At 61.7% G+C, this 18,050-nt stretch overlaps 2 protein-coding genes across 2 annotated transcripts; one reads left to right on the top strand and one right to left on the bottom strand.

Annotated features, from left to right (window-relative positions):
• The first annotated feature begins 157 nt into the window (after window positions 1–157).
• Window positions 158–7,462, top strand: GRINA (glutamate ionotropic receptor NMDA type subunit associated protein 1). The gene is made up of 7 exons (XM_030970816.1): window positions 158–219; window positions 2,813–3,152; window positions 4,002–4,114; window positions 4,188–4,388; window positions 5,269–5,397; window positions 5,662–5,805; window positions 6,447–7,462. Exons 2-7 carry the CDS (start codon window positions 2,843–2,845, stop codon window positions 6,594–6,596), a joined length of 1,047 nt encoding a protein of 348 aa, XP_030826676.1. The 5' UTR covers window positions 158–219; window positions 2,813–2,842; the 3' UTR covers window positions 6,597–7,462.
• A 4,506-nt stretch (window positions 7,463–11,968) lies between these two features.
• Window positions 11,969–13,221, bottom strand: LOC115917091 (erythroblast NAD(P)(+)--arginine ADP-ribosyltransferase-like). Its single transcript, XM_030970825.1, has 2 exons — window positions 12,474–13,221; window positions 11,969–12,054 (listed from the first exon to the last, which is right to left on the bottom strand). Exons 1-2 carry the CDS (start codon window positions 13,219–13,221, stop codon window positions 11,969–11,971), a joined length of 834 nt encoding a protein of 277 aa, XP_030826685.1.
• Between the last annotated feature and the right edge of the window lie 4,829 nt (window positions 13,222–18,050).

The raw sequence follows: 18,050 nt of genomic DNA, 5'->3' as shown, positions 1-18,050 counted from the left end.
ACGCGGCGGGGCCGAGGCCGCCCGCGACGAGTGCGCGCTGCCGCCACCAGGGGGCGCTCTGCGGCGCGGCCCCATGGCCCCACCCCCAAATAGGCCCCGCCCCTCGCCCTGTGGCCTACGCAGCATTAGCGGGCCGGGCCCCGCCCAGTCTCCGCCTCCTGCAAAGCCCCGCCCCGCCCGGCGCGCAGCGAGCGGACCCCGCGCAGCTCGGCCCGGCCGGTGAGCGGGGGGCGCGGGGGATCGGGGGGTCTGGGGCTCGGGCGGGGGTGCGGGCGGCGAGCTGAGGGTGCGGAGTGCGAAAGCTCTGGAGGCGCCCCCGAGCGCGGTTCCCTCCGCCGCTTCCCGCTGCCGCAGACCGCAGCGCACGGGTTCGGTGCGGGGGTAGCGCGGCGGGGGTAGCGCGGCCGAGCGGGACCCCGCGGCCGCGGGCACGGCGGGGGTCTCCCGGCCGCTCCCCCCGCGGCAGCGCTCGGGGATTAGGCTCGCTGCTGCCGTAAATAGGCCGCGCCGGGGCTTTACCGAGCGTCAGGGCAAAGCGGCTTACGGGACTCGGAGAGAACCGGGGGGGGGCGGCGGCACCCCCGCAACCCGTGATGCGGGAGCACCTGCACCCCCGCAACCCCGCCCGCCGGGCTGTGGGCATCCCTGCGCTCCCCGCACGCCGCGCTGCCGGCTCCCCCGCGCCCCCCGCACGCCGTGCTGTGGGCACCCCCGCACCCCGTGATGCGGCCCCCCCGCATCCCCGCAATCCGGGGTGCGGACGCCCCCCGCACCTTGCGATCCCACAGCGCCCGCACCCCGTGGCCGCCGCTCGGGGTGCCCCCCGTGCCCCCGTGTGGGGCGCACCCCGCGGCCCCTGACCCCGTTCAGGGTGTCTCCCGTGCCCTACACACCCCGGGAAGCCGCTCGGGCCCGAAATGCGCCCCCCGCCCTTGTCGGTGCCGCCCCCGCGGCGCCGCAGGCCGGGCCCCCCGTCCCGCCGCCCGCCCGGGGCGCGGGGCCGTCACGCGGCCGCCGTGGTTGCGCCACCGGCCGGCGCTGCCCGTTGGCCGGGCCGGGGCCGCTGCGGCACCGGAACAGCGGCGGAACCGCTTGGGCACCGCCGCCTGCCAGGCTGCGGCACCGGCAGCGAGCCCGCACGGGTACCGGTGCCGGTCCCGCACCGCCGGGTGCGCGATCCCCGCCTAGGGCGCAGCCGCCGCTCCCGCACCGCACGGTTTTGTAACCGGGCTCCGGGAGCGGGGGCGGCCCCGGGGCTGCGGTGGAGCCCGCCCGGCTCGATGCGGTGGGGCCGCGGCCGAGGCCGGGCCTGGGCACGGGCCTGGCAGGACGCCGCCGCTCGCGGTGACGGCCCAAGGGGGCACTGAAGCAGCGCCGGGGCTCCCCCGCACCGCTGCCGGTAATCGCGGCAGGAACCGATCCCACACGGCGATCCCCAGCCCCGCACTCCGTGGCCGCGGCCGAGTCCCCGACCCGCACCCGGTCCCGCACAGCGATCCCAGCCCCGGGGCTGTTGCCATGGCAACGGCCTCGCCGCCGCCATCTTGTGCGGGCACCGCGGTGGGGGGAGCAGGATGGGACCCCCCGATGGCGGGACCCCCATCCCGGGTGTCTCCGAGTGCAGGATGCTCATCCCGGGCAATCCCCGAGCGAGGGACCCCCATCCCGGGGCATCCCCCGAGAGAGGGACCCCCATCCCAGGGCATCCCCCGAGAGAGGGACCCCCATCCCGTGATATCCCCCGAGTGAGGGACCCCCATCCCGGGGCATCCCCGAGTGAGGGACCCCCATCCCGGGCAATCCCCGAGCGAAGGACCCCCATCCCGGGGCATCCCCGAGTGTGGGACCCCCATCCCAGCCATTTCCGAGTGAGGGACCCCCATCCCGGGGCATCCCCCGAGAGAGGGACCCCCATCCCAGGGCATCCCCCGAGAGAGGGACCCCCATCCCGTGATATCCCCCGAGTGAGGGACCCCCATCCTGGGGCATCCCCGAGTGAGGCACCCCCATCCCGGGCATCCCCCGAGTGAGGGACTCCCATCCCGGGCAACCCGCGATGGAGGGAACCCCCATCCCGGGCATCCCTGATTGAGGGACCCCCATCCCGGGCATCCCCCGAGTGAGGGACCCCCATCCCAGCCATCTCTGAGTGAGGAACCCCCATAGCGGGGCATCTCCCGTCCCAAGGCATCCGCTGAGTGTGGGACCCCCATCTCATGTGTTCCCCAAGTGAGGGATCCCCATCCCGGGTGTCCCCGAGGGAGGGAGCCCCATCCCGGGCATCTCCCAGGTGGCCAGGGGGGGCTGATGGCTTTGGGAGGATGATGGCCATGGGGGGGCTGATGGCCATGGGGGGTTTTATGGCCATGGGGGGGCTGATGGCCGTGGCGGGGGCTGATGGCCATGGGCGGGGGGGCTGATGGCCATGGGGGGTTTTATGGCCATGGGGGGTTTTATGGCCATGGGGGGGCTGATGGCCTTGGGGGGCTGATGACCATGTTGGGGGTGATGGCTGTGGAGGGCTGATGATGGCCATGGGGGGTGATGACCATGGGAGACTGATGATGGCCATGGCGGGTTTGATGGCTGTGGGGGTGATGAGGAAGGGGGTGACAGCTGTGGCAGGGTGATGGCCGTGCGCGGCTGCTGAGGACAGGGTGATGGCAGTGGGGGGGACAGCCATGAGGGGCTGATGGCTGTCCTGGGTGATGACTGGGAGGGACGATGGCTGTGGGGGGTGACGATGCGGTGGGTGGCAGCCGTGGGGGGGGGACAATGCCACCATCTCTAACCCCCTGTCCCCTCCCCACAGCACCAAGGCGGCCGCAGCCTGCACGCCACCATGTCCCACGAGAAGAGTTTCCTGGTGACGAGCGACGGCTTCGGGGGCCAGCAGCCGCCCACAGCCCCTCCAGCCTACCCCCAGCCCCCGTACCCCGTGGCCCCGTACCCACAGCCCCAGTTTGGCCCCACGCCCTACCCGCAGCCGGGCTTCACGCAGGGGCCGGGGCCGTACCCGCCGCCGGGGCCCTACCCCCCCGCCGGGCCGTACTCCCCCGGGCCGTACCCCCCGCCCGGGCCCTACCCCCAGGGCCCCTATGGCCAGCCGCCCTATGCCCAGCCCCAACCCATGGTCCCCGGAGACCAGGACTGTAAGTACCAGGAAAACGGGGGGTGGGGGGCTCCAAATGGGCTGGGGGACCCTCCTGGCTGCCTGATGGGGACGTGTGACACACCTGGGCTCCTGTCTGGGGCTGGGGGCTTCAGGTGTGTGGGGCAGGGCAGCCCCTGGGTTTGGGCAGCGAGGGCAGCCTCGGGGGGCTCCCTTAGAGGGGGAGCAGTGCAGACAGTGGTGGGGGGCGTCTGGCAGCTCAGGGGGCCCAAGTGGGGCAGCAGGGACCCCCCTGTGGCTTCTGGCTGCTGTCCCACACATCTTGGGGGGCAGCTGGGGGACTGTGCCCACAGGGTATGGCACTGGCCATGACCCTGGGAGGGGGGACACTACCCAGAGCCATGCCAGCTGTGACATCTGGCTTTGTGAGCCACTCCCCATGGCTCCTGGCTGCTGTCCCACAGATGCTGGGGACCGTGCCCACCAGGGATGGCACTGGCTGTGACCCTGGGACGGGGGGACACTGCCCAGAGCTGTGCCAGCTGTGACACCTGGCTTTGTGAGCCACTCCCCGTGGCTCCTGACTGCTGTCCTTCATGTCCTGGGGGACTGTGCCCACTGGGGATGGCAGTGGCCATGATCCTGAGAGGGGGGGACACTGCCCAGAGCCGTGCCAGCTGTGACACCTGGCTTTGTGAGCCACTCCCCGTGGCTCCTGACTGCTGTCCTTCATGTCCTGGGGGACTGTGCCCACTGGGGATGGCAGTGGCCATGATCCTGAGAGGGGGGGACACTGCCCAGAGCCGTGCCAGCTGTGACACCTGGCTTTGGGGGACACTCCCCGTGGCTCCTGGGACCCCCCCCGAGCAGTGTGCCCTCCTCCCCACAGCCCCCCTGCACAGCACCTACCACGAGGACGGGCCCCCCTCCTACTATGACAACCAGGACTTCCCATCAGCGCACTGGGATGACAAGAGCATCCGGCAGGCCTTCATCCGCAAGGTGGGACACGGGGGGCTCGGGGCGGGGTACAGGGCATTGGGGGGCTCCCTGTGACCCTGCCCCCCGTCCCCAGGTCTTCCTGGTGCTCACGCTGCAGCTGACCGTCACCTTCGCCTTCGTGACCGTCTTCACCTTCGTCAAAGGCGTGCGGGGCTTCGTGCAGCGCAACGTGTGGACGTACTACGTGTCCTACGCCGTGTTCTTCATCTCCCTCATCGTCCTCAGCTGCTGCGGCGACTTCCGCCGCAAGCACCCCTGGAACCTCGTGTCCCTGGTGGGCCAGGGGCACAGCTGGCTGGGCCTGGGGAGTTGGGGCATCCTGGGCCAGGGGCACGGCATGGCAAGGGTTAAGGGTGCCGGGCTGGGGGCACATGGAGGGTTTGGGGTGCCACGGTGGGGTGGGTTTGGGGGTGCTGAGCCAGGGGCACACAGAGGGTTTAGGGGTGCTTGGATTGGGGCATGTGAAAGGTTTGGGGGTGCCACGGTGGGGTGGGTTTGGGAGTGCTGAGCTAGGAACACAGAGGGTTTAGGGGTGCCAGGGTTAGGGGGCAGATTTGGGGTGCTGCACCACAGAGGTGTTGGGGCAGATTTGGAGCTGGATGGGGTGTTGGGGCAGGTTTGGGGGTGTTGAGCTAGGAGCACACAGAGGGTTTAAGGGTGCTGGGCTGGGGGCACGGGGAAGGTTTGGGGGTGTCACGGTGGGGTGGGTTTGGGGTCGCTGATCCAGGGAGCACACAGAGGGTTTGGAGGTGCCAGGCTGGGAGAGCAGATTTGGGGTGCTGTACCACGGAGATGTAAGGGCAGGATTGGAGCTGTGTGGGGTGACAGGGCAGGTTTGGTCGTGCTGAGCCAGGGGCACACAGAGGGTTTAAGGGTGCTGGGCTGGGGGCACGGGGAAGGTTTGGGGGTGCCATGGTGGGGGCACTTGGTGGGGCAGGTTTGGAGATGCTGAGCCAGGGGCACACAGAGGGTTTAAGGGTGCTGGGCGGGGGTTCCATGGAAGGTTTGGGGGTGCCATGGTGGGGTTTGGTTTGGGGGTGCCAAGCCAGGGGCACACAGAGGGTTGAGGGATGCTGAGCCAGGGGGCACAGGGCGTATTTGGGGATGCCAGGCTGGGCAGACAGGCCTGATGGGTTCCTCCCTTGCCTTGCTAGTCCATCCTGACTGTCAGCCTGTCCTACATGGTGGGGATGATCGCCAGCTTCTATGACACCGAGGCTGTCATCATGGCTGTCGGCATCACCGTCGTCGTCTGCTTCACCGTGGTCATCTTCTCCCTGCAGGTCAGTGCCAGGGCTGCCCCTGCTCCTGCCTGGGGGGCTCCAAACTGGGGCTACAACACCCCAGTGACTCCCTGCTGGGCTCCTGGGGGGCTGTGGGATCTCCTCTCATAAGCCTTTGGACTCCAGATGGGGTGTACAGCCCCCCCCAGCTCCCTGCTGCGTCTGTGGGATCTGAGCGGGGTGCTGAGCCCTCCCTCTGAGCTCCCTGCTGGCTCTGGGGGCTCCACCCCGGGCTCTGATCCCCCCCAATCCCCCTCCCCACAGACCAAGTACGACTTCACCTCGTGCCGGGGCGTGCTCATCATCTGCCTGGTCGTGCTCGTGCTCTTCTCCATCCTCTGCATCTTCATCCGGAACCGCATCGTGGACATCGTCTACGCCTCGCTGGGGGCCCTGCTCTTCACCTGCGTGAGTCGGGGGGCCGGGACCCCCAGCTGCTGGGGGGGGGGCAGTGCCACCAGCACCCCTGGGTGCTCCGGCTCGGTGGGGACACGCAGGGTGTGCTCGGGGTGTCTGGTTTGGGATTGAGGGGATTTATGGGACCTGCTGGTTCTTCCTGCCTCCCACACTGCCCTGTCCCGCAGTTCCTGGCAGTGGACACGCAGGGTGTGCTCGGGGTGTCTGGTTTGGGATTGAGGGGATTTATGGGACCTGCTGGTTCTTCCTGCCTCCCACACTGCCCTGTCCCGCAGTTCCTGGCTGTGGACACGCAGGGTGTGGGTTGGGGTGCCCAGCTGGTTTGGGATTGAGGGGATTTATGGGACCTGCTGGTTCTTCCTGTCCCTGACACTGCCCTGTCCCGCAGTTCCTGGCAGTGGACACGCAGGGTGTGGGTTGGGGTGGAGGGTGCAGGGTGTGCTTGGCTGGTTTGGGATTGGGGGATTTGTGGGACCTGCTGGTTCCTCCTGCTCCCCTCACTGCCCCATCCTGCAGTTCCTGGTGATGGACACACAGGTTGGAGGGTGCAGGGTGTGCCTGGCCGGTTTGGGATTGGGGGGTTTATGGGACCCGCTGGTTCCTACCGCCCCTGACACTGCCCCGTCCCGCAGTTCCTGGCGGTGGACACGCAGCTGATCCTGGGCAACAAGCAGCTGGCGCTGAGCCCCGAGGAGTACATCTTCGCCGCGCTCAACCTCTACACCGACATCATCAACATCTTCCTCTACATCCTCGCCATCATCGGCCGGGCCAAGGAGTAGCCGCTGCCCCTGCCCAGCCCCGCCGCTCCCCGCGGCCCCGCCCCGGTCGGGATCCCCTCCCCGTAGCCGGTTTTGTCGCCGTTCTCATCGCGTTCCCCGGCGGTTCCTGCCCCGCGGGGGCTCGCTGGTGCGGGGCTGGCACAGCCCCCCCGGCCCCCTGCTCCTCCCCGCTGTGAATACGATTCTCCCCCCCCACCCCGTTGCGTTGAACGCGGACTGGAAGCACTTTGGAACCCCCTCTGTCCTGTCCTGTCCCCACCACGCTGTCCCCTCCCTGTCACCACTCCGGCTGCACAGGCAGGGGCAGTGCCAGCAGCACTGCAGACCCCCGAGCCACTGTCCCTGCCTGTCCCCACCCCAGCCCCCCTGTGCCACCTGTGGCACCTCCAGACATCCCCGAGGCACCGTTCCCACGTGGATGTACCACCAGAACCCCTCGAGCCACTGTCCCTGTCTGTCCCCAGACCCCCTGAGCCTGTGGCACCCTCAGACCCTCCTGCTCTGAGCCACTGTCCTCATGTGGAGACACTCCCAGACCCTCCCCAGGCCACCAGCCCTGCCCATTGCCACCTGCCTGTCCCCACCCCCCTGCCACAGCCCCGCCTGTGGCACCCCCAGACCCCCCTGCCCTCCCTGCGTGGCCGAGGCCCCATCCTGGTCCTGCTGTTAATAAATTGTCTTGTTCATCTCCCACGGCTCTGGCTCCATCCCAGGGTGTCCTGCTGTCCCCACCACGTTCCAGCTGGGGTCAGGTGCCACCAGGGCTGAGGACAGCCAGGGGACAAGAAGGCTCAGGGAGAGACCCCAGCAGGACTGCAGGAGGCAGCCAGGTGAGGTTGGGTCCTGTTTCCTGAGGCTGACGGGAGGTTTAGGGTGGATATTCGGGAAATTCCTTCCTGGAAAGGGCTGTGCAGCCCTGGCACAGCTGCCCCAGGCAGAGCTGGAGTCCCCATCCCTGGGGGGATTTAACAGATGTGTGTATGTGGCACTTGGGGACATGGTCTGGGGTGGCCTTGGCAGTGCCATGAGCAGTGCTGGGCCTGCTGGGCTCAGAGGCTTTTCCATCCAACCCAACCATTCCATGATTCCTTGATGCCCAGTCCATCCTGGCAGCTCCTGACATGCTCCTTGGCAGCTCCAGCCCTGGCCAATATTTCTGTCTGCACATTCTCCCTCGGGAAACATTCCCTGCTCTTCCTCTGCTGCTCCCAGGCCTCTCCTGTTTGAGAGTTTTGAGAGCAGCTTTTAAGGGTTTTAAGGTGGCACCAGCAAAAGGAGGTTTGAAATAAAAGCAAAAGCACAACAAGGTTTGTGGGCAAAGCTCACTCAGTGGTTAAAGCACACAGAGACAAAAATCTAACACTGGTCAATCTAAAGCTAAAATCACCCTGGTCTGACTCAGCCCCGATCTAAAGGGTGAAGGATACCAGGGGAACACCCCAGAAGTCACACCCCAAACAGAGCTGAGGAGCTGGCAGCAGGCAGGGGCAGGTGCTGCATGCACAGGAGGGCACAGGGGATGCACAGGTCAGGGTTACACCTGTGGGAAATGCCCCGGGAGCTCAGGAGGGCTCGGGGGATGCACAGGGACAGGGTTACACCTGTGGGAAATGCCCCGGGAGCACAGGAGGGCACAGGGGATGCACAGGGTCAGGGTTACACCTGTGGGAAATGCCCCGGGAGCACAGGAGGGCACAGGGGATGCACAGGGTCAGGGTTACACCTGTGGGAAATGCCCCGGGAGCTCAGGAGGGCTCGGGGGATGCACAGGGACAGGGTCAGGGTTACACCTGTGGGAAATGCCCCGGGAGCACAGGAGGGCACAGGGGATGCACAGGGTCAGGGTTACACCTGTGGGAAATGCCCCGGGAGCACAGGAGGGCACAGGGGATGCACAGGTCAGGGTTACATCTGTGGGAAATGCCCCGGGAGCTCAGGAGGGCTCGGGGGATGCACAGGGACAGGGTTACACCTGTGGGAAATGCCCCGGGAGCTCAGGGAAGGGCTCGGGGGATGCACAGGGACAGGGTCAGGGTTACACCTGTGGGAAATGCCCCAGGAGCACAGGAGGGCTCGGGGGGTGCACAGGGACAGGGACAGGGTTACACCTGTGGGAAATGCCCCGGGAGCTCAGGAGGGCTTAGGGGATGCACAGGGACAGGGTCAGGGTTACACCTGTGGGAAATGCCCCGGGAGCTCGGGAAGGGCTCGGGGAAGGGCTCGGGAAGGGTCCGTGCCTCTGCTCCTCTGCAGGGCTGAGCCCCGAGGGCCGGGGGAGCAGCCCAGGCTCCCAGCACAGCCAAGGTGAGGCCCCTCCCGGGGAATGCCCGGCATTCAGCCCAGGGGCAGGAGAGCTCCAAGGCTCCCAGGAAGTGTTTGCAGGTCACAGGAGAGAAGATGGACTTTGGCCATGGTCGTTTTCCATCCCGGCTGCAATTCGGGCCAGGAGCTCTGTCTGGAAGTTCAACAGAGAAAATGTTCCACTTGGGTTGTTGTTCAGGAAAGAAAACTGAGTTCCCAAGGCCGTTTGTTAAAGGAGGAGCTTGTTATCCATGCAGCAGGAATTCCTGGGAGCAGACTGTGCTCCTGATAAGCTCGGGAGGAGCTTGACACAGGTGCTGCTCGTTGGGGTCTGATGGCATTTCTGAGCTCACAGAGCAGTGTGTGGGGTGCAGCGCCCCAGCTCCATCTCCCACCTGTCTGTTCCTGGGGCTCTACATCCCACTGCTCTGCTCCTGGGGGTACAGATCAAGCCTTTCCTCTCCCGGGGCTGCCCAGCTCCCTCTTTGTCCCCAGGTCCCTCTTTGTCCCCTGTCCCTTTCTGTCCCCTGTCCCTCTCCCGGGGCTCTCCAGGTCCCTCTCTGTCCGCTGTCCCTCTCTGTCCCTGTCCCTGATTCCAGAGCCAAGGCTGCCTGATTTGCTGGCTCCGGGCCGCCCCTGACGGAGCGGAGCTGCCCTGGCAGCTTCTCCTCTCTGCTGCCCTCCGGATCGCACCCTGCGGTTTGTTTATTCCTGGAAACCCCTCCCCAGCACCTGTCGTGCTGCTGCTGTCCCTGTCCCACCCCCGAGGCCATGTGAGTGTCACACACAGGATCCCCGGGGCTGGCCCGGTGTCCAACAGCCCTGGGGCTGTCCGGGCTGTCCCCCTGTCCTGCTGTCCCCGGGACTGCCCTGGCTGTCCCTGTGTGCCACAGCCTCGGGGCTCTCCTGGCTGTCCCCGTGTCCCACAGCCCCGGGGCTCTCCTGGCTGTCCCCGTGTCCTGCTGTCCCCAGGGCTGTCCTGGCTGTCCCCATGTCCCACGGCCCCAGGGCTGTCCTGGCTGTTCCTGTGTCCCACAGCCCTAGGGCTGTCCTGGCTGGCCCTGTGTCCCACTGGCCCCAGGGCTGCCTCCTGCCCTGGCTGGCCCCATGCCCGCAGTGCCAGGGGAGGCACTGGGGCTGCAGCCAGGGACAGGAGCAGCTGCTGGGCCAGTGATGCTGCCAGAGGCCAAGTCCAGAGTCCAAGAGCCCTTTGGGTGCTCCCCATGGGGTGTTGGTTCTGAGGTGGGAGCAGGGCAGGCACTGAGCCCTTCCCACCATCATGAGGCATCCCCACTCGGATGGCTCTGCCAGCTCTGGGCAGCAGCATAGAGGAGATGTGGAGCTGCTGAAGTGAGTCCAGAGGAGGCCACGGAGATGCTTTGAGGGATGAAGCCTCTCTGCTGTGGAGACAGCTGGGTGTGTTCAGCAAGGAGAAGGATCCATGAAAACACCAAAGCCCCTTCCACTACCTAAAGGAGCTCCAGGAGAGCTGGGGACAGACTTTGGATAAGGGCGTGGAGGGATAGGGAAGGGAGAATAGCTCCCCAATGCCACAGGATAGTGTCAGATGGAATATTGGGAAGGAATCCATCCCTGTGATGGTGGTGATGCTCTGGCACAGGCTGCCCAGAGAAGCTGCGGCTGCCCCATCCCTGGCCGTGTCCAAGGCCAGGTTGGGCAGGGCCTGGAGCAGCCCAGCCCAGGGGAAGATGTCCCTGCCCATGGCAGGGCTGGCGCCAGACGGCCTTTAAGGTGGCTCCATCCCAAACCATTGCAGAGCCCCCGGGGCCGGGATGGGGCGGGGCGGGCGCTCGGCAGCGCCAGCAGCTCGTGCTGCCGCCTGCTGTTGGCACCCAGAGCTGCAGCTGGGAGCGGTGCATGCGCAGTGCCGCTGATTTCCCGCACTCGCTGCTGCCCTCCTGTGGACAATCTCGGAACCACAGCTCCAGGAGACGAGCGGGTAAAGAGGGAAAATCCCTGATTTGAAAGGAAAAAGAGTTTCCTGAGCGAAACACCATGGTTTTTTTCCATAAATAAATGTGTGGTGTTGCCTCTGTCCCCATTTCTCTATTTTATTTTTAATCCTTCTTCATTCTGTTTTTTTTCTGTTTTTCCTCCCAGTGCTGCTTCTGTTGCGTTACCTCAAATCAGGAAGTTTGGAACTGGCCCCAAACTGATTATTCATCCTTTTTTAATTGCACTGAGCAGACTCTGCCAGCTCCCTCAGCCCTTCCTGGTTCTCCAGACCCTTCTCCAGCTTCCTCCCTTCCCTGGACATGCTCCAACCCTTCCAGGTTCTTTGTGAGGGGCTGCAATGAACCGGGAAAAAGGGAGGAACATTTCTCCAGCACCTCTTTGAAGATCGAGGTCTGAGAAATAAAGCATTGATATGCCTCTAACAAAAACTCCAGGAACAGCTCTATTTTAGGAAATGAGGCGCCCTGCAGGAGAGGAGTTAAAGGAGCTGCAGTGGAGACATCAGGCAAGCCAGCAGCAAATCCTGGTCAACTTTTGCTAGAACAGGCGGCAAGCAAGGATCAAATTTCTGATAAACATTTGATACACCAGGTGAGCAAGGATCCAGTTTTTGATACATTTCTTATACAGCAGGTGAGCAAGCGGCAATTTATTGCTACATCAGGTGAGGCAGCCAAGGAGCATCAGCAGGTGGCCGTGATGTTGCCACTCCCAAACCCCTCCGTCAGGAAGTGCCCAAGCGGCCCCAGGCGCTGCCCAATCTCTGCTGTCCGTGCTGTCCTGCACTCTCCTGGCTGCTCCAGCCCCCCTTGTGCTGGTCCTGCTGCCCTGGCATCGGTCCCTCGCTGGGCAGCTCTCGGAGGGGCTTTTACAGGATGGGCACCTTGTTCAGTGACCATGGTGGCCACAGTGGCAATAATGGCCACAATGACCACAATGGTAACAATGGCCACAGTGATCACAGTGGACAAAGTGACCATAGTGGCCATAATGGCCTTGATAGCCTTTGTGACCTCTGGGGGTCCCGGTGGCCTTCATGTTCATGGTGACCACAGTGGCCCCCAGGACCACAGTGACTTTGCGGGCCTTGTGGCTCAGAGGGTTCCAATGGCCACTGCCATGGCCACGGTAGCCAGGAGAAGCCCCCCAAGGTGGGGAGAATTCCTGGCGAGACTCCCACCTGTGGGGACAAAGAGAGAGGTCAGGGGGATCATGGGGTGAGAGGGTCAGGTGGGTCAGGAGGGCCTTTGGGGGAGGGACAGGGGTAATGGGGGGGCACTGATGGTGTGGGATCAGACAGGGGCCATAATGAGGTCCCTTTCCCCTGTGCCCAACCATGGGTGGCCTTGTACCCCCAACCCCAGTGGGTGTCCCCAGCACTGGATGTCCCTGTCCCCCCCACCTGTCACTGAGTGTCCCCATCCCCTGTGCCCAGCAGTGGCTGTCCCTGTCCTTGTCCCCAGCTCTGGGTGTCCTGCCTCCCAGCCACAGTGGGTGTCCCTGTCCCCTCTGGGCCATGGGTGTCCCCAGCACTGTGTGTCCTTGTCCCCAACCCTCACTGAGTGTCCCCATCCCCCCAGGTTGTTCCCATGATGTCACCTCGCAGCCACTCGCAGTTGTACTTGCTGAAGGTCCCAGTGGAGCGAAGCTCAATGTTCAACCCGCTTCCTTCCATCTTGACTTTGGTGACCTCAAAGGTCTCAAAGGGCGGGATCAGCACCTCCTTCTCATATTTTTTGAAGGAGAAGTTGTGGATGTCGGCTCCGTGGCACGTTTGCACCTTGAACATCGTGTCTGTCCCAAAACCCTGGGCCACCGTTTTGTCCAGCGATGACGAAGCGAATTGACCGAAGCGGATTATAGCGCCAGTGTTCACCTTAAACTGGTAGTCCTTCACCCCCCGGAACACATCCAGACACTCCTTAGGGCGTCTCAGCTTCAGCTTCTGGAGGACGTCGGTCAGCAGGAAATGCAGAGTTTTGAAGTAGAACTTGTCCCGGTATTCCTGTCTGGAATTTCCAGCCTTGCGCACAGCATCATTGAACTCCTTATACACATCCCCCATTGTATAGACCATGAGGGCTATGGCCTGGTCTTTGGTCAGAGTGGATGAACAGGAGCCTGGTTTCTCACACTCAGCTGTGGCCTTTTTCCAGATCTTTTCAAATGTGCCATTCTTGAGGAAATCAGAGCGCTTGAGTTCCGGCAGCTGCTTGGTCATTTCATCCCTACACTTCAGGTACTGGTCATCAAAGGAGTCCAGGGCCATGTCCAGGGGCACCACCTTAATGGCTGCAGTGGCCATGGTCATTGCCAGCAGTGCCAGGGTCTGAGCCAAGGGGGCCATGGAGAAGAGAGGCCACAGGGACCAGTGTGGGACACTGGGGGACACAGAGGGGACACAGAGTGTGACACACTGGGGGGCACAGGGAAGACACTGGAGGATACCAGGGGATGCTGAGGGGACACTGATGGGACACAGAGGACGCAGAAGGACATGGCAGGACATGGGGAGGCTTCCCTGGGGAGGGGCTGGGGAGGGACAGTGGGTTCAGCCCAGGGAGAGTGGGGCAGCCCTTGCCAGGAGACCCCTGGACATGTCCTGGAGCCTGATCCCAAATTCTGAGGTCACTCCTGGATGCCCCAGTGTCCCCCAGACCCCCCAGACTCCCAATCCCACTCCCAGAGTCCTATATCCCCCCTCAAGGTGTCTTGTCATCTTGTCACCCCCCCTCCAAGAGCCTGACTCAAATCCTGGGGTCACTTCCTGACTCCCTCCCCCAGTAACCCCAGTGACCCCCAGACTCCCAGTTCCACTCCCAGTTCTGTGTCCCACCTCCCGGTGTTTCCCAGTGTCTCCATTACCCCAATCCCTTGTACCCCTCCCAGTGACCCCATGTCCCCCAGGACCCTGACCCAAGGTCTGGGGTCCCCAGTGGGTCCCACTAGTCCCTGTCCCCTCTCCCCCTTTCCCCAATCCCACTCTCAGTCCCATGACCTCCCCAGTGACCCCTGGACCCCGATCCAGTCCCATGTGCCCCCCAAGTGTCCCCCAGTACCCCACTGCCACTCCCATGGTCCTGTGTCTCCCATCACTGCCCCCAGACCACCCCAGGACCCCAGCCCCTGTCCTGTGACACCCCCAGTGCCCCCCCAGACCCCAATCCCACAGTCCCGTGTTCCCCCCACAAGGGTCCCCAGTCCCTGATACCAAAATTAACCAGAGTGAACTCCCTGATGGAAGTGCAGGTATCAGAAAGCCGGAATTCTTTCTCAGCTCGGACTCACAGCAGATCTCTCCTGGTCCTGCAGCTCATGGGGGACTTTGCCATGGGGCATTTATACATTGTAATTATGAATATTCATGAAAATGTGTTCCTTATCTCATACAGAAACAGCACTTTTCCCATAAATAATTTGCATGGCTCTGCCTCTTTTAGGAGATAATTTTTATTGTCCTGGAGAGTCAAAAACATGGGATGTCAGGATGTGGTTTTCACTGTGTTCCCCAATATGCCAGATGACCATGTCTCAAACTTTTGCTTTGTGCAGGCGCTGCTCCTTCTGTGTTACAGAACTTGACAAAAAGCCCTCACTGGAGTTCCCTTTATCTGTTACTCCACCAGTTCCAGACACCTTTGCTCTCCTGTGAACGCACTTTTACATCCTTTTATTGGTTTTTGCTAGTTCTTCTTTAAGCCCTAGCCAGCACCACTGAGGGATCTGAAACTTTCTATTCTCTCTCTTATTGCTCAGCCCCAACAACCGCAATCCCACTGTCCCATGTCCCCCCAGTTGCCCCCAGTCCCACTCCCCACTGCTCACTGAGTTGCTGTCACACCTCAGATACCAATTGGGGTCCCCTATCAGGTGACATCCCTGCAGGCACCTTGAGCCTGGGGATGATCTCTTGGGGGAGTGCCTGGGTGGCTTCCCTGGCCTTGTTGGTGTGGCAGGAGAAGTTCTGGACCCCAAAAAAGGGATCCACCAACACCAGGAGATACATGAGCCCATGTTGGTGTTGTAGCTCAGAAATTCCATTTGGCAGTTATCATTGGGTGTGTTTCCTCTTTCAGTGATGCCTGGAGGTGATGGTTTTGAATTCAAAGTGTTCTTTTGAAAGCACATCAGGCATTGCTTTGTAATAGACCTGGCAGTTTTTTCCTACGGACACTGAGGATCTGAGGCCACAGACCAGCCCCCATGGCATCGATTCCCCAGAGCTTTGCTGATGTTTTTCTCCTTTACAAATTGCAGCATCAGCTGGGGAGGGCCTGACCTGGTTATTGGGAGGTATCACCCACCTAGCCACGCTCCTTATTGTGGGCTTTTAGATAAGCAGCCAATTTTCATTCTGCCCAACTCTATCCAGGCCTCACCTCTGGGGCTGAAATTCATTTCTCGGGAATTAACACCAGGATGCTTTGTTGTGGAACCTCTTGTGCAGATTTAATGCAAGTCTATTTCCCAGATGGATTTGTCAATCCCCAAGCTGGTGTGCCCTGGATTGTAGTACAGGCACTTTGGGCAGCTGGGTAGTATCGAGGAGGGACAATAATTCTTGTTTATATTTAATTGGAGTTTCCTGTGCTGTAATTGACTTCTTTCTCTCCATATGGCTGCATGGGCAGGAGCAATGCTCAAAGCAGATGGCAAGAGAGTTCCAATGTTTGCTCTTTTTGCTGTTGCCAATTCCAGAGCTCTCTGTAACACTGTGAGCTCCTCCCTTTGTTCCACATCCCTTGAGTCTATGGCAAGCAGAATACATACCATGAAGTTTTGTCCCACATTGGATTTCCTGGCCTCTTGGATGAGGAGAACAGTCACTGAGGAGTGGGATTCGGGTCCTAGGAGGTGAGAAATAAGAAAGAAAATAGAAAGTTTCTGATCTCTCAATGGTGCTGGATAGAGCTTAAAGATGAGAGAACAAAAAACAATAAAAGGATGTAAAAGTGTGTACACAGCGGGGCAAAGGTGGATGGAACCTGAGGAAAAAGAGATAAAGAGAACTCCAGTGAGGGGGTTTTGGCAAATTCTGTAACACAGAAGGAGCAGCCCCTGCCCAAAATGGAAGTTCAGGGTGAGATCATCTGGGATATTGGGGCACTCAGTGAAAACCACATCCTGATACCCCATTTTTATGATACTCCGGACAATAAAAATTATTTCCTAAAAGAGGCAGAGCCATACAAATTATTTATGGGGAAAATGCTAGTTTTATATTAGGTAAGATGCCAATTTAATTAATATTTATAATTATGATGGATAAATACCCCATAGCAAAGTCTCCCTGAGCTGCAGGACCAGGAGGAATCTGCTGTGAGTCCGAGCTGAGAAAGAATTCCGGCTTTCTGATACCTCCAGTTCCATCAGGGAGATCACTCCAACTGATTTTGGTATCAGGGAGTGGTGGACACTGGGGACACTCAAGGGGGGGACATGGGCCTGGGATTGCAGAGTGGGGGCTTGGAGGGCTCCACAGCAACATTGTGGGGGCAGGGGGTGACCCCTATATTTGGGCTGGGGTCCTGGGGTGACATGAAATGGCTAATGGGAATGGGAGCGGGACTTGGGCCTGGGAGAGAGACCTGGGGGGCACTGGGGCCAGTGAGGGAGTGGCTTTAGGAATTTGGGTGCAGTCCCAGAGGTGCCTCGGGTCACCAGAGGCTTGCAGAGGATTCGGAGCAGGACTGAGGTTCCAGGGAGCACTAGGAGGACATCAGAAGGGTAAACACAGGACTGGGATTGTGATTGCGCTGCTGGAGGGACACTGGGGGGATCACAGGACTGAGACTGGGGTCATGGGGTGCTCTGGGGGGAAGTGAGGCGGGACATGAAATGGTGGGAGTGGGATTGGGGTCATGGGGGAGCTGGGAAACACTGTGGGGGCAGGGGGTGATGCTGGATTTGTGTTGAGGTCCTGGTGTGACAGCAAAGAAATTGGGGACTGGAAGTGTGATTGGGGTCTTGTCATCATGGGAGTAGGATTGGGCTTCTGGGGGTCCCTGGGGCTGGGGGACATTGGGGAGGCATCAGTAACCCCAGGATTTGGGATCAGGGACCCCAGACATTCCCAGGGGTTGGCTGGCCAGGAGTGCCTCCCTTCCCCCTAGGCTGACCCAATCCCCTCCCCAGTCTCTCACTGATGAACCCTCCCTGTGTCTCCTCTGTGTCCTCTCTGTGTCCCCCAGTGTCCCACACTGGTCCATGTGGACTCTCCACTCCATGGCCTCCCTGGCTCAGACCTTTGCAGTGCTGGCAATGGCCGTGGCCACCACGGGCATTGACGTGGTGACCCTGGACATGGCCCAGGACTCCTTTGATGACCAGTACCGGGGCTGTGACCCTGGCATGACCACAGTGCTGCCCTCTACTTCTCTGAGTTCTACCAGAACTGTGTGTTTGCCCAGGTCTGGGCAAAGGCTGTGGCCAAGTGGCAAATGTGGGGGCCCCCTATGACCCCTCTGTCCCCAGAGCAGGCCACCACCATCATGGCATAGACAGTGGATGGCCTGTGCTTCATGTTCAATGAGGCCATGTGTGTGGCCGGGCATTCCCACCAGGAATACCGGGACAACTTCCACTTCAAAACTCTGCATTTCCTGCTGATCGATGCCCTGGCCATACTGAGGGACCTTCTGAAATGGTGGTGTCTTGACGTGTTCTCGCGGGTGTGTGGGGTCCAGTTCGACAGACAGCATGGCAACACTATCCGGTTTGGTAAATTCACATCACCATTGCTGAGCAAACCAAGCGGCCAGTGCTTTGAGAAGGAGACAGTGTTTGAGCTGCACACGTGCCACCATGTGGGTATCCACGTCTTCACTGAAAATCCAGGAATCGGGGGGTGTTCATCCCACCCTTTGAGACTTTGAGGTCACCGAAGTCACCCAGTACAGGGAGAGGACGTGCATCCATCTCCGCTCTGCCGCAAACTTCAGCAAATACAACTGCGAGTGGCTGCAATGGGACAGCCTGGGGGTATGAGGGTACCCAATGTAGCCATGGAGAAACCCAGGGGATCAGGCACAGGGGACAATGACATTCACTGGGGATGGGGGACAGGGAAAATTATTGTGGGGGGGACACGGATACTCCATGCTGAGGACACCAAGCCTGAGCACACCCATTGTGGGCACAGGGACAGGAATACCCATGACAGGGCACAGGGATGGA

Source organism: Camarhynchus parvulus, chromosome 2, assembly GCF_901933205.1.
Source record: "Camarhynchus parvulus chromosome 2, STF_HiC, whole genome shotgun sequence".
Lineage (NCBI taxonomy): Eukaryota > Metazoa > Chordata > Aves > Passeriformes > Thraupidae > Camarhynchus > Camarhynchus parvulus.
The sequence above is the reverse complement of the archived record's forward strand: the minus strand, read 5'-3'. Positions and strand labels throughout refer to the sequence as shown.